Source organism: Gavia stellata, chromosome 4 (genome assembly GCF_030936135.1).
Source record: "Gavia stellata isolate bGavSte3 chromosome 4, bGavSte3.hap2, whole genome shotgun sequence".
Lineage (NCBI taxonomy): Eukaryota > Metazoa > Chordata > Aves > Gaviiformes > Gaviidae > Gavia > Gavia stellata.
This window is the reverse complement of record NC_082597.1, coordinates 9,683,557-9,700,258: the sequence shown is the minus strand read 5'-3', so window position 1 is coordinate 9,700,258 and position 16,702 is coordinate 9,683,557. Positions and strand designations below refer to the sequence as shown.

Here is a 16,702-nt window from a genome sequence, read left to right as displayed (position 1 = left end):
TTGCTCTTGGTTACCTGCTGGCTATCACACCCTTCTAACGCCAGCAGTAGTTTTAAACAGTGCAACCATGCATGCCTTAGTAAGACCTACAGAGAAGTAAGACTCATTAGGCTCAAAAAAAGAGGACAGGGAACGAGTAGCAAATCCCAGAACATGAAAAAATGAAAAAGCAACCCAAAACAGTGGAAGACAGCGGCTCTTTGTAGCTGCGCTGCCAGAAATATGTGGCATGATAAAATGCAAAGGAGAGTGTTCACCTCATTTACCTTTAACCATCTAAAAGTCAAGCTCCTAACCTGTACTTATCCAGGTCCTCTCTCAGGGAGGGACACAAGGAAGAAAGTGACAATGAATAATCCTGTTTTAAGACAGACTCCTACAATAGGTGGGGTGAGTCACCCTCTGGAAGTGTCACCTCTCTCTGTAAATTACAGGGAGAGACAATCAAAACAACTGAGCTCAGACAGGATGCTAACTTTTGCCTTCTAGAGCTAAGTGAGCTGAATCCCATCCAAGGTTAGCAGGATATAAAGAAGTCATTGCCTCCAAGTCTTTGCCCTGACAAAGATGACTAAATTGCAATGAAAAAAAAAATTTAAAAAAAGGGGAATGCCATTCAGGGAAGCACTCATTCCAACTATGGCTTTAGCTTCCTATAAAGGAGGGAGGAATGCGCAGCTGTTTAGTGCATGCCTGTATGTAGGGCTCGGGTATCCCGCCACGGGACGCCTTCCTCTGCCCGCTGGGCTGGAGCGGGGCAAACTCGGTTCCAGTGGGCGGCTTTGCCATCTGGAGCAGGGCCACCAGCCCCACACGCCTGCCCCAGCCACGGGTAAGGCAGCTCCGGTCCGTGGCTGCGGGAGCGCCTGATTCTTCAGCTCTGCAGGAGAAGGGCTGAAGTCTGAGCAGAGGCAGCATCCCCTCTGTCTTCAGTGCCACCGCGTGCAGGAGTACGAGCCTGTGTGAGCGTGAATCATGGGAAAGATTAGCTGCCTTCCTCCCTTTCTCCATTGTGGAGCTGCTATTCAGTCATTGAGATTAAGACATGTCTTAATTAGTCAAGATAGAGATGCCCTGCAAGGAACTGGAAAGTATCCTACGCATTTTTCCCTTATGCTTTGTCTTCCCCTCCCTTCCCTCACGAAAGGATAATCCTGTTTCCAGAAACAGAATAAGACTAAACTTTAAAAAATATTAAGGTGCATTATAGCAAAGCTTCCTCAGCCCTCTGGAAAAAAACAAGTTATACATTTTATGCTTATCCTAAGTAAAACATGAGTTACGCCTGGAAATAATTTATTTCTAATTGTACAATTACTCAAGTATGTACAACCTTTCCTGGAGGTCTAACACACGCTTGGTAAATGGGTGGTAGATTTAGGGAAGAGGGGATTTATATGAGATGGGAATTTTAAACCTGAAATCAAGTAAATATTTTCTTTATACCAATATCAGCTGAAAGCACAAATGTAGGTAATTGGTAATATTACACAATAAACTAGAAATATATTGGCTACCCTATGGCTTATTGCAGAAATGATCCCATCATTTGGAGTTGCATTCAAAATTTTCTCCAACCTTAAAAGGACCATTTCAAAATATTAAAAGCACCTAGTTTATATCTATGCCCCTTAGCGTAACAGTGCATGGATTGTGTATGTGAACTCTTAGACAGAGCATGGCTGTAGTTTTTTATATGGCTGGAAACAAGGTAAACCTGAAGAATATATGGGGTCTTCAGTGTTTATACAGTGTGGGGTAATTTTCACGTCGCAGTCTAACACACTAAAGCTGTTATTCAAACCCAGACATGTTAATATATTATTCTCCTTAGAAAACTTTCACAAATACAGACGCTTTAAGTGAAAACAGAATAAAAAATGAATCAATCTAAAAAAAAGAAGAAAGGCAGACACCCCCACCTAGCCTCCAAACTAAAACACATAAACAGTTCTCAAACCTTTAGTTTATCCTGTGTTATTGTACTGTTCCCTTGCCTCAAACTGCTCATGAAGAAACATTAATAGCATAAAGAAATGTTTGGAACTGGGTATTTAAGCTATAAGTTCTTTCGGGCTGCGAACTGAACCCTGTAATGCTCATCAAGGTGGATCTATACTAATGATAACACCAGATGCTCCTCAGAACCAAACTGCAGTAAATCTTTCTTTTTAGGATATTAGAGCATCCCTTAGGAAAGTGGCTACCCCAACCACTTTCCATGCTGAGCATCAGCAGGTCGCTGGTGATAAAAGTGGATATCCAGTCACACAGTCAGTTATAGTTAGAGAACTGCCTGCTGGAAGGACCCATCCTGGTCCATATCGCTTACAGCCCCAATGGTCTACATTGCACACGGGATGTGTAGAAATGAGAGACAGGAGATAGGGAAGGTGGAACAAGGAAGTTTTGAGCGCAAGAGATGAAAGTGGGATAGGTCAGCAGAGTCAGATGTGAGATTTTTCTATCTGTCCAAAGGACTGCTCCTATTTGGAAAGGTAAAATGACTTTAAGTGGCTTCTCCTTTCCTCCCAATCTCCCAGCAGAAATCCTGAGGTTATGGAGTTACATCTAGACAGAAACATAAGGCAACATCTTAGAAGAAGGGAGAGGAGGAGTAGGGAAAAAAAATAACAGAAAAAAGAACACTTCCTCTTGTTGAGGTCTCAAAGAGTTAAGAGGCAAAATTATCCCTTTCAGAAGTTGTCTGCTGGGAAGACAACTTAACCCTGTGGTCAGCAGGCCCTGGCTTTACAATACACCCATAATAGTTACACAGGCATCCTGAATCAGGGCCAGTGTTGCCACATCTTTAAAGACAGTTGACGGCTAAAAGGGGGATGCTTTAATTGAGCAGGGTTAGCTTGTGAGCGAAGTTTTCCATGTTGCTCTGTGTGTGGTTTGAGACTGGCTGGGTGTAAATGCAGCCAGTTTTTTAGAGGGTTTACTAGCTCAGAATATTTTTTAACGGGCAAGAAAAAGCAGTGTTTTGCTTGGGAAGCTATTTTAGGGTGCCCTTAGTGGTTTTAAAATTATCCTCACAGCAACAAAGGGTATTTTTCCCCCTCAAAAAAGGAAAAGGAAAAAAAAAAAAAAAAAGACCTCCTACCTAAAAACGTGGAATTTCTAGTCTGTCATTTCAACATGCTGTAGGGAACAGCTTTTAACAAGTGATCGGAAAAAAGGGTTTTAAAAAAAGTTATTCCTACAAGACTGGAAATAGAAGCATTTAAGTCATGATATTATTCCAATTACAGGACTATATACAAATGTATAGATCAAAGACGGAAAGAACGATTAGGTCTTACGCCCCTACTCTTTCCTTAATTAGCATTTTCACCTCTGTGACTTTTCTCAAGTGCATTTTTGTTCCACTGAGCTTTTTTAAAGAAAGCCTACATAATCCAAAGATACCATGATACAATATCTATATTTATAGTAACTGGACATATATTTATATAAGAAAGGGGCTATTAACTTCAGAGAGGCAGGGACAATGCAAATGACAACAGCATATGTTTGGGATCTTACCAGTAAGCCAGTAATGTTCAGAAATGTCAGTTCTGATGTAATGGTGGTCGTGAGAAGGGCCCAGAGAACGTGTTAGAGCAGTGTCTTTGCCAAGGAAATCAGAAGCTGTTCCAGCATAAAGATACTCATCTGCAAATGAAAAAGAAATGGGGTTTCTGCAGCTGTGGGGTAAACAAAATTAAAACTATTTGTGTTTTTTTGGGTGAACCACACCTGTGTTTAATTGGCCTATGAACTAATTTAATATATTAAAATATTATTGGTTTATATTTTAATAGGATTTTGGGTTCTGTGAAGTTACTTACATTTAAATGAGGGTAATATTTGTAATTGTATGCTCGAGAAGTAAAGGAGTCTAAGGCTAATTTTCAGATCTTCTAGGCACTCAGAAAAGTAAAGCCCCCAGGCTTTAATGGGTGCTGGGCTCTTGAGGGTATAAAAGTGTATTTGATCTGAGCATCCTGCCCTGTGAGCCCTGACCATGGACGTGGGGGCCATGGTGAGGACACAACCATCTATTGATTAAAGCTAGCTCTTCTGTCCCAGATTTGCCACAGCTCCAATGGCTTTGCTGCGCCTGGGCTTGAGCTAGTAAACATGATGGATGCTTCACTATAGAAACCTCCTAGCTTGGCCCTTTCCTGGTGTAGGGATCTCTATCCAACACTTCATTCACAAAGAGGAGTTTAGGCACTATGGGAATTCTTCCCAACTATGTAATATGTTAATGGTAAGAATATGGCTACAGACCCAAACCGTGATCATTTTAACATAGCAAGTGGTCCCACTAAAATAAATGAGACATCTTGCATGAATAAGGCAGCCAGAATTTGTCTCACAAGGAAATTTTATCTATAATGCAGTACAGTGTGCTTGCTGCAATTGCCGTTACTTTTTAGTCTTCTGCCAGCTTTGTGGGCAATGCAAAACTTCACAATCTTAAGAACTGCCTAATATTTTCTGTTTTCCTTCAGATCTCGGCACTTTTCTACAAAGTATCAAAGAAACAGTATCACTGTGAAATTTTGTTTACCGCATAGTGCATTTTACAATTCTCTTTTTTCTGCAGAATAACAAGATGGCTTTATTGGTTGGAGGCGTTTGGTTTCTGTTTAATGACTTGCAGCAATAAATCCCTAGAGTTTGTAAAAAGAAAAAAGGTTCATGTTCATAGCTAATAATCATATAAAAAGCTATATGATACATAAAAATCCCCTTCCAGGAGTTCCTTCTCCAGGTTTTCTGATACTCTGGGTGGAAACATTTCACAAGATCTTTTAGAGAGAAGTCTTTTGTTGAGAGTGAATGCAGAATAAATACCATTCAACATAGATGTTTGTGCTTTCATTTGCAAAAGAAAACCACAACCCACCATCCACAAGTACTTTATTTGGCGGAAAAAAGATCTATCAGCTTTCTTTTTACCTCATTATTATTGTTACTTATGTATTATTTCCATGACAGTATTGGAAAGCACATCTTTCAGACAGCATGTCGCCTTTGTAAAGAAACAATAGTGCATTCTGAAAGGTATTTGTCATAATGAGGAATGGGCAGGGTAATCGGTGTTTGCTAACTGACAGGCACTCAGTGATCAATAAATCTGAAGGGCTAACAGAAATTCTCCATCCTTGCTTAGGCTCTGCTGACAAGGCATTTTCAGCACTTCTCTCGGCTTTTGGTATCTCTCATTCCAACTTCCAGTTATGTTCAGAACAGTTTTGGTGAGCGGTAATTTGTAATAGAAGATGAATGATGAGCAGATGATTTTTCAGTCAAAATGACTAGTTTTTCAAATTTATCTGTGGAATTCACTTGGGGCAAAATGCTGTGTAGAATTCAAAGAGAGATTACTTATTTCTACAAAGAATTAAAACTACTCAGTTTTGTTAACCTACATACATATATGAAAATATAATGAAATCATATTTAACTCATATATGTATAACTGATTAGAAAGTGCTTTCTGAAGGATACAAGTAATCTGTATCACCCTTTTGCAGATAAATAAAACTAGACAGAGAGAAGTGACATGCCAAAGGTTACTCCTCTCGTCAGTGGCAGAGACAGGAAATGAGCTCCCTTAAGTCCCAGGACAGTATCTTATCCACGAGCTATACTGCTCTTCTAGTACTTTTGGGAATAAAGTAATCATCAAAAGATAGGCCAAGAACGCATTCTCTGGTCAGGCCTGTAACTCTTTACAATGCTCCTTGTACATTATTGCGAAGCACTTGACACCAGGCACAGTCAGAGAAGGGATACTAGAACACCCTGACCATTAATTTTAGCTAGCCTGAAAATGCCTATGTACCGAAGTTCATGTTTTAGTTAGCTAAAAGACGGCAGCTTCTTCATTTCACGAGATTTAATAGAGCAGTCAAAGCACTAGAGTGCTACTGAAATTAGCCAATGCAATAATAAATCATGGAGTTCTATTGCATTAAAAAAAAAAAGAAAAAAAATTAAAGTTTCTAGAATCCCATTTTAAAAATAGACTTCACGGTCATTAAACAGTACTAGGGGTCCCTGAGAAGAATAAGTGCTGGCTTTAATCTATTGTTTTTAATAAAGGAAGTCCTGCCCCTTCTGTTGGGTCAGAATCACAAATCATCTATCTTATTATCTGAGAATAAAGACTGAACATTAGTCATATTCTTTTTATAACACAGAGTGACCGATACTTCAAAGCATTGTCACCACTGCTCTTTAGCTGTAAATGAAAACGTCATGGTGCTTCACTCTTATCTTGTATTCATATGCTTGACGGACAAGTTAAATGAAAATTGTCCAAAGCTATGAACCAAACCATGACAAAAGTAGCTCTTACAGTGATTTGAAATCCGGAGGTCAAGCTGACATTCCTCGGCACCAAATGTCAGACCACACAGTGCTGCGATGCTCGCAGCAGGCAGATTGCACTATCTTGTTCCTAGGCTTCCAGCTTCAGAAGTGGCTACTCGAGTAAATAGAAACCTCAAAAATGTATTTATGGAAATAGTGGATGTCAGCAGACTTCAAAGGGCAGTACATATTGATAATTGCAGCAAGAGGCCCAGAAGCGCTTGAAACGTTGTGTCCGTGTGGTTTTTTTTGTTGTCTTCTTAAAGGAGAAATGACTGGGAGAGGATGAAACCACCTTCCTGCTCAACTGGCAGAGGCTTCACAGCCACTCAGATGTCTCTGTTTGTGTTGCTGCATTTCCAGCTCTTTGGTGTCTGCAGTCTGAGGTCTCCCTCAGCACAAACCAGCTGCATTCTCTGCATCTACCTGAAAGGAGGTTGTAGAGAGGTGGGTGCTGGTCTCTTCTCCCAGGTGACAAGTGATGGGACAAGAGGAAATGGCTGCAAGTTGCGCCAGCGGAGGTTTAGATTGGATATTAGGAAAAACTTCTTCACTGAAAGGGTTTTCAGACACCGAAGCGGGCTGCCCAGGGCTGTGGCTGAGGCACCATCCCTGGAGGTATTTAAAAGATGTGTGGATGAGGCGCTTAGGGACACGGTTTAGTGGTGGACTTAGCAGGGTTAGGTTAACGGTTGGACTTGATGATCTTAAAGGCCTTTTCCAACATAAATGATTCTATGATTCTATGATTCTATGATTGGAAACATGGCTAATGCCAGAGGAGCTCCAATGATGGCATCTGCTGAGCTTCTGACCCCAGACTTCGCACTATGAACCCATCACACATCTGAGAGGAGCGCCTGGCTCTGATGGTTTCTTACCTGCCATCACCGAAGCAAATGGCTGCTGAGGATCGAAAGGGCATTTCAACCTGCCAGACTCCAAGTTCTGAGTATCCAGCCGGAATACTGTTTCCTGAGAATAAACACATATTCGTTATCCTGGTGTGGCTGCAGAGAAAAACTCACTTAGACGAAGTGGTTTGCTAACATATCAAGTGAAGGTGTGTTAGATCACGCAGCTGTCATCTCAGCATTGATGTTTATAGTCCGTGTCTCTGTTTTATATCTAGATTTTTTTAATTTATTTTTTTAACACATCCGGTTCACTCTATAGTGACAAAAAATATCCAAAAAACATAAAATTATTTTCAGAAAAAAAGATGCATTGTTCATTTCTATTCAAATTAAAAGCTGAATTGTACTTAAAAGGCACTGGCTTCTATTTGGGAAAGTGCTGATAGACTGTGTTGCAACAGGAGACCCAGAAGGGATTCTGGCTGACTCTTAAATTTCTCCAGGGACTGCTGAATAATGTTAGTGGCAGACACAGTTCAGCCCCTTTTAAATGAAAGCAGCATATGCTCTCTCTTGTTATTTTTAACAAGGCTAATGATACAAGGGATATCAGAATAGATCCTTCCTTGTAGTTCCCAAATACAGTGTGATTAATTCCTGGGTCACAGAACAAGGGCATAGAGAAAGATAAAGAAAAGAAATTATTTAAAAACTGTTCCTGATGTTTTCAGTGGGCAATCAACAACTCAATTGTTGTAAGCATCAATTTGAAGTTTTATTATAGTTTTGAATTTTCAAAAAGGATGCTTTTACTTGTTCCTTTCATTAGTTTCCTAAAAGCATGCTTAACCTGAAACCCATAGTGAGTCCTTCTGAAGGCAAATTGATTGCTCAGAGGAGTAAAGTGAAGTCTTTGAAGGTATAGAGACTTGATTTTCAGAATCCTGCTGCTGTTAGAGAGGAAAGCTTGTCTACAGAAGTGCTGTTAATACACTCTCCTACCTACAGTGATATTTAAAATCCCACTAGTGTTTAGGAATCAAATCATTGTGGGTTTAATGTCTATGGTAGAGACATAACTTTTGAAGCTAGTTTAAAAAAAATCAAAGCACCACTGTGATTTAAACAATTACTTACAAAAGGGTGAAGTGATTTTAATTATTTGTTTCTATACTTGTGCCTTGCAAGAGGAGTGAAGATTACAAATGACAGTTAAGTATGCCCAAAGATGGCCACATAGGATCAGACTTCACAACACATTAATTCACTTCATCCTTAATGTACATCAGCTTATAAATGACCAAACCTTTCTATTTCATTAAGGTGTCTCCTAAACTCTCTAGGCTCAGAAGATAAAAGCCCAGGATATTGAATAATTAAGCTCCTTAAGAGAAGAGAAAAATCAATTCCAATCTGTGAACATAAATTCCATTTCCTCCAGCAATCCTGGCTGATATAAAGCAGAATTTAATCATCAAACAAACAACCCTTGTTATCTTCCCAAACCTGTGGGATATCAGGTAAACCAAATTCTCAGGCTACTGAAGTGGATCAGAGCACACCAAGGACAAAACTAAATTAAAAATTAAGCTTTTTTTTTTTGCTGACAATGCTATGTTAGTGTCCCATTCTCCTTTCTCCTAAGATGTGCAATCCTGAGCTGCTCAGAGGACCCTTGCTGTATCACATGCAAAGAGGCTGTCTGCAAGTCCAGCAGTACTCAAGGGACTGAGGGCTTTATAGATCAACATCGAATATTTCAGACTTCACCCAGACAAACTAATGGACACTACCAGGCATTCACACAGAATTAACCTCCTGTTTTCACTTCAGACAAAGCTTTCAAAGAAAAGAGCATCCCTTGGAGAGCTGTGGCTAACAGCACCAACCGGGCCAAGCCTCTTCTTCACCAGCCAAGAGAAGTTTTGGCAGTGACTTCAGCAATAGCAGGACCAGGACTTTAATCCCCTTTAATTGTGTGATCCCGTAGGGGATTTGTCCTGCTTCAAAAGCAGTGTGTGCTGTGGTTTTGAGTCACCTGATCCACACTGTTTTCCCCTCTGTTTTCACAGCACCAGCACTGGCCAGCTGAACGCTGGGCAGATCCACCAGCAGCTTTCAAAGGTCAGTGGGGCACTGCCGGGTTTCACAGACTCCGTGAGGCTATCTCAGGCTCTGGCTCTCCCAGGCATCCCACAGCTTCCTGTAGAGGTTGCTAATTACCAAACAGCCATTCTTATAACCCAGATATAATGAAAAAGGAAAAAGGGGAGGAAAAAAAAAAACCCCAAAAAAAGGCTAAAAGAATGGATTTGCAATAAAAGTGCTTTGAATTACCACGTAGGACTCCTGGCTTCAGTTCCTACAACCAGGAGACATTTTCAGCTGTCTGTCAAATTCACGCCAATGGGTCTGTCCTGCCTTGTCACATTTATCTGGAGAGGCAGTGCAAGGACAGTGGCTGTAAGGCGTTTGGGGTCCAAGAGGAAAGGGAAAATATGCCTGATGCCATTAAAAGCTGTTAATTCTGTAGGAGGTTGTAGAAGGGACACACCATCAGAAGAGGCATGAGTAGTGCTGAACACTGTCCAACCTACCACTGCAGCTGAGCAACCAGGAGGAATGCAGGAGAGACTGGGAGACAGTGAGGGGATTAGGAAATACAATACTGGGATTCTTCTTCCATTTCCTCTCATAAGGTAATTGGCCACGTCTAACTGAGAGAGACCCCTTGTCTAGACTGGCTGCCGGACTGAACAATCAGACCAAATCCATAATTTCATAATGTCTGATGGAAACCACCTTCACAAATGAAGTAGTTAAAGGTGCAATGGTAGAGTGAATAAGGCTAATGACCCAGAGGTAAACCAGAGCCTTACTTATACTCTTGCTGAGAACCGTTCTGTTCAATACATCTGTGTATTTGATCATTCAGGCTAAGGCATCAGCATGATACAAGGGATCTAAAATTTCAGTTGCTTCAACTGGAATATTTAAAGTAGTGAAGCAAAGAAGCCTACGAAATTATTTCTTTACAAGCCCAATTATACAGCATATACCAGACAATACCAGAGGCATTAATGGCTTATTCGGGAAAGAACATCACCGTACAGATTTCAGGCAGCTTCAGTTTTCTCTGACACAGGCAGCCCCTCTGGGCTGGTCAACCAACCCACAGATTGTGTGGAATATAATGATGTGTCTCAGTCTGGGAAAGCATCTATAAATTTTTTTCTTTTTTTTTTTTTTCTTTCTTTCTGTGAGCATCTGCCCTTGATTCCGTATGTCAGAATAACTCCAATGTGTACATATTTCACATTTATCACATTTAATAACATATCATTAGACCTCATTTCTTATATTCTAGAATTTCACCAAGACCCAAAGAAAAAAAGAAAGCTATTTCTATAGCAGCATAGAAAGGCTGCACCGCAGGCACGCAGCCAGACAGGTCACATCTCGACACCGTCTGAGAACAGAGCCAGTGTTATAAATATAGCCAAGGTGTCATACATATAGGAGTTAAAAAGAGACTTGTGTACTAAGTGGCTGCTTGACACAACACCAAAATGCTTCTGTTGTGGGGGTTAGGTCTCAAACATTTGCCACTTAGGACAGAGATTTCTTTGTCACCAGCAAATGAAGACCAATCAGCTGCTAACTTCAGTTCAGGAATCAGCCACTAGTGATGGACAATACCCAACATCTACTTAGCTACAGGGCTGCAAACCATCTGCAAAGTCCTGAGATGCTGCCCTTGGACTCAGGCTCAGAGACTATTTACAATCTCTGTATTACTGTCATGCACAAGGAATAGGAAACCATCTCTGTGGACCAAGGGTATATATACATTAAAAAATAGAACTACAAGTGTCATCTTGAACTCTGCATGCGTGTGTGTGTACGTAAGCAGAAAGTATGTGCGGAAATGACTTACTAGAAAGACAGACATCTGGGTTAAATGTTCTCTTCACTTAGTTAATCATATGAAAGTGTCATTCTGAAGAACTTTGTGTATTAAGCCTTACCGAGGAAAGTGCTTTGTTCAAAAGCGATACGCACATATCAAATGTGAGAAGACAAGTTCCCGTCTGACCTGCAAAATCCACCATTTACCCTGTTATTTATGCAAGCTGCTGTCAGTTCATTTTTTACACACTCGCATAGTATTTTCCAATCTATGATGAATGCTAAACAAGATGAGGGTTATTCCTTGACATGTCAGAGTAGTGAGGAAAATAAATTACCTCTTTGTGAGTTCCAAGCTCAATGTATCCACAGAGAGGGTGAAACGCTCCTGTGCCACAGACATAAACATGGGTTCGGTTGTAGGGCTGAAGAACCCTGATGTAATTGGCACATTCTGTCTATTGGGAAAAGAAAGACAAAGGTTAATTTTCATGTTTATTCTTCTCTTTCACATTATACTTTGTCCTAGGTTATAGCCATAGTATTGGTGTATTTAGACTCAAAACTACTGTAGCAGAGACTGTTTACTACATAGTTCAAAGTTGTGATGGCTACAATTTTGCAGTGGCTATCTACTAGGCAGTTCATCAATCAGACTTGCAAACCTAATTCTTACAGCCACGAGTAGCTATGTGGTTACAGCACAGTTTGGAGGATATTTTCTCAGCCTGTGCCGCAGCAAACAACTCCTGTCAACAACTGGGCAGAGGTCGGAGAGGCACTGGGTTAGTCTGGCTACCAATCCTCCTGCCTTTGCTCCCAGTTCAGGGTTCTGCACAAGCTTTAACACCAAAGATTACATGATAGAAATCATTGTGGCAGACTGAAGGACTTCAACATCCTTTCAAGGTATGTTTTGTGTATGAGTGAATTATCTTTTGTACCAACCACATCCTACTGGTCACTTTTATTTGGGCATTTCAGAGTCCTGTGGGATGCTTGGGTCAGTCCTGGCTCTCGCTGGGCTTGGTCCTTGCTAGTAAGTCGCACAGGCATCTGCTGCACTCTGCAAGGGTGCTACATGAGGTGATAGGAAAGGCTTGCTGCAGCCTTCCCCAAAATCGAAGAAAACATATACATATAACAAGTTACTTAGGAGGCAATACACAAGAACTATGCATATGTCCAAGCTACCACCCTACGCCTAAATGAGAGGCAAGTTGCAGAGACAATGTAGGAAGCAAAAAAGGAGATATTTATGATTGATGTCCAAGACAAATATTCCCCTCTCTGATCCCTTTCCTTTTGTCTTCGTGTAGAAATAGACCAGCACAAATCCTCCATATAGACCAGTATCAGAATTTTCCCAGTGCTCAGCAGAGGTGTTGTTTAGTTTTTGTCTGCTGTAAAGATAAGGGTAGCAATAAGTTAGGATAAAAAGTTGAAATTCCTCAGGCAGAGAGCTGAGAGAGTGTTTTGAGCTGGAGTCCACCTTGGTAACAGACAAGCTGGATAGAAACCACAGGATTTGTGGAGAGAAAAGGAAGAAATTTTATTATACAGCCGGGAAATGTTTACATTTATAGTGGGCTCTAGATACATGATGTAATCTGTGCTAAAAGAGATATGAAAGTTCTATTGTACATATGAATGCACCTTAAAAAAACTTCCTAAAGAGACCTCCTAAAGAAGATTTGTGGTTTCAGGGAAAAGCTAATGAGTCTGAGATTTTGTTTTAACCTTAACTGCAGCTGTCTGCAAATTAAGTTAATTTGTACTCTGCTCTTCTACTCTGTTTCGTTAATGAATTATAATGAAGTTACATTCAGGATATTCCCAAGAAAAAAGAAGCAGTTTGATGGGAAAGAAAGGATTTCAGGGGAGTATCGCCTGGGTTACATTTCAGAGGAAAGTCCATTCCTCTCTCAACTGCATTTGTTACACACAAGGATGGCTTAGCATGATTGCTGCTTGCAATATTGAATATTTTTTCTTGAAGCATTAACACTTAAAGAAAATAATAGAAGTGTAACCTTTTTTTAAATAAAGAAAAAACACGTAGTGTTCAGGAAAAAAGTGTAACAACAGCTTACTAACCCATTTTGTGCATTTAGAAACAAATACAAAGATATACAATATTCTCAGCAATAATAAAAAAATATATACCATACTTACATGGGCATCTTTCCCAGCTAATTTGCATAATTCTACCTTTTCTTTTGCTGCAGGCCAGTAAATCTGTAACATAGTTAAAATAAGACAAAGATTATGAATATTATAAATTGTCCTGTGATTGTAGTTTAACTATGTCCTTGAATGAACAGTTAAAACAGATTTATGCATGTTGAAGGAATGTGCATGTAAACTGAAATGAATGTGACTTCGAATACAGGGTTCCATTACAAAAAGTGAAGAGGCTTTAAATAAAACCCCCTGTTCTTTGTTCATTTCTTCATTGACTATATGTACTTTTAAAACATACTTAGTTGATCTGGCTAGCACACCTTGTCACCACTATGAATTGTATGCTTTTCTCAAAGATATGATGAGCCAAATCATCTTGAAACTAAACTGACTGCAAAACAAGGCAAATTACATTTGTGATTAATTTGGTCCAGTGAACTTGGCAAAGCCATTATAAAATAATACTTAGCTGTTACTGCCAATTTTCAAATGAAAAGAAGTTTTGTTCAAAAAACTAAAGGTAGCTTAAGGGAAATTTGTAGAACAAAAAGTACATTTGACAGAAATTAATAGCACACGGTTTTAAAATGTCACTCATCAACAATAAATAAGTTTACTGAGAAAATGACATAGAAGTTTAGAGGAGAGTCATGTAACTTAGATAATTAGTAGCATATATTATTACTGTTTCTCTTTCTTCTTTCATCTGCACTGCAGAATTCTGTAAACTAGGTTTTGGTGTAGATGGAGCCAGATGATAAATTACTACCAGTTACTGCAACCCCAGCTATGTTAGCAAAGAAATGTCAATGAACAACAGCTCAGGTTCTGGCTCATTGATTTCAATTAAACAGTCAAAATTGGATATTATTGAGTATATGTTTGATTCTATTAAATTCAAACCAGAAACTAAATATAAAGCCTTCCAGAATCACCACGCTAAACATGGATCTTTCTTCCTTCTTATTTTGATAAGACAAAGCTATAGCCATTTCTCATGACTAATCATAACAACAACAAAACACGTTCATTTTTGAGCAAATATTGGTTAGGAAATTGCCTCAAGTCCCAGGAACCAGTATGCAGGTTACTAGTAGTCACAGATGCTTTAGAGTAATGTTGAGTCTCAAATCACACTTTATAAAATATTAAATAGTGACATATAAAGGAATAAAGAATTATTATAATATGCATTAGAAAAAAATCATCATCAAGGAAGGGTGCACAACTTAATCACATGCAAGAGGAGTTAACTGCTGTAATATTCCCTTTCTCTCACCCAGCTGTTGGCACCTTGTAGGATGTGGCTCGCCACATACACAGGCTCAGTGCCACACCGGTAAGGAAAGCGAAAGAGTGCCCTGTGTCAATTAGCTTTATCGCTGTCCAAAATCTACAGTCAGTGTTCCTCTCAATCTGGAAACAGTCTTTTTATTTCACTTCTTCCTCTTCTCTTCCCAGTGAAAATGGGAATTAATTAATTTCCACAAGGAAATTAATTTCCTCTCAAGTGAATTTACAGTTACCTTTCTGATTAGAAGCTCTTAGTAAAGATAATGTATTTTAAGTTACTTAAACCTTAACCCTTTACAGCAATATTTACTTAAAGTCAGAGATAAGGCAGTATAACAACATCTCAGCACCGGAGCGCAAATTTCCTTTCCTGGAGTATTTTCTCAGAATGATGTCATATTAGCATCCAGGTATGAAAAAGCAATCTGAAATCAGCCATGCCAGTGTCTGGATTACACACTGTACAATGCCAGAGAGTATGGAGGAAAGCATTGGGAACATTGCAAAGCCATCGGGAAGAGCTGAAGGTAGCACCAGCGAATTCATCTGGTCTCTGCCTGGATAGAGTGAGACGAGTCTCACTTGTAGCACTGGTCTGGCACAAGTGCCACTGGGTTAAGGAGGAGAGCTGCGGCTTAAGAGGTGCTGGTGAAGAAAAGCTGATGAAAAGGAACAGCTGGAGGAATATAAGATCATGGATCTCCAAATACATTTGGCCAAGGAGACTTAAGCTGAGATCTGATCTTCAGTTCTCTTGTACATAAACTTTATGCCCAATTCTGCCCGAGATCCCCGTATCAGTAACAGAGAAGTCTAGAGGTCTTTGGGGGGTTTTGGAGATTTTTGGCCAAAGTTTAGGTGTCCAGTTAGGTAGACAAGATGTCCCGCTGTAGGCTTATGAAAATGCCCAGCTCTCCTTGCCAACTACACAGAAGAACTGGGCCTCTGCTTTGGGAGGCCCAGTTACATTCAAAGACATCTGCTTGAAGGCGTCTCACGCATTAATGGACTCAACTCTACCCTCAATTCTTCTACAGATTCCTTCATGGGAAATAGGGTTTGTCATAGAAGGCTGAGATATACAAACCCCCTTTCCTATGATAATTGACCACAGTCAATTATCATTAAAAAATCAATTGTTTTACTTTCTGGCTACTCAACAGTCTCAGTATTTAGCATTATATGAGGCCACATTAGACAATGAAAAGTGAAGCTAAGTGATCCAACTTTAAAATCAATTTGCAATTATATATGGGAGAGTTAAAGTGATATTTATTTGCTTTCCGTATGAGAAATTAGAGGTTCCCAGAAACTGTCAGTTCTACATTGTAAAGGGTCAAGAAAATTGTATAATAAATAATGAGCTAATGTGCTGAGCAAGAAAGCATAAATTTAATTTTTTATTACATCACATGCTGTGTAACAGTACTACAGGTCTGGTTCCCTCAAACACTGACACACAAGTAATTTTACACATGTAAAATAGTCCCACTGAATTTTCACATGCATAAGCTTATTTACATGCATCTGTATTGGCTTTTCTGTAGGGGGTGAAATTAAGTCTTAGTATTATATTTTATTCAGTTGAGTTACTTAGTTTCACAATATGCAAAAAGTAAGACTAGATGCTCCAGCAGTTTCTCTTATATTTAAAATCTTTGAGCTTGTAGATGGTTTGATGCTTTGAAATTGGACATTTTTTTTCATAATTTTTTTCAGTTTACATGTTGAATTCACAATGGTAACATCTTATTTAACAAAGTCTTTTTCCTAAATTCCTCAAAAAGTAAAACCTCAAAGAAAGAAAAAAAACCCCAAATAACCAAACAATACATAATAAAGGTGACAAGAATATTGATATGTAAAATTATAATCATTTCATGTTACAAACAGCACAAATTATATATATAACGTATTTCATAGTTGCATCTGTATCTGAAATGTCTGGAGAAATCTTAGAATAGCTAGGTGGGGCTACTGAATTTAAGGCAAGAATGCAACTAGTTGAAATGCATGAACTATATACTTAAATAGGATTATTTTCTTCTCTTAATCTTCGGTTTATTTTCCTTGCAAAATATCCG

The 16,702-nt window shown here is 39.4% G+C and overlaps 1 protein-coding gene across 1 annotated transcript in view; it reads right to left on the bottom strand.

The window, feature by feature from the left end:
• The window catches only part of SEMA3D (semaphorin 3D), a 99,115-nt gene that overhangs the window by 54,547 nt on the left and 27,866 nt on the right, over positions 1–16,702 (bottom strand). The window contains exons 3-6 of the mRNA XM_009814468.2: positions 13,317–13,379; positions 11,480–11,599; positions 7,257–7,350; positions 3,532–3,660 (exon numbers count right to left, since the gene is read on the bottom strand). Of these exons, the coding sequence (XP_009812770.1) occupies positions 3,532–3,660; positions 7,257–7,350; positions 11,480–11,599; positions 13,317–13,379 (406 nt within the window). The remainder of the gene's footprint in view (positions 1–3,531; positions 3,661–7,256; positions 7,351–11,479; positions 11,600–13,316; positions 13,380–16,702) is intronic.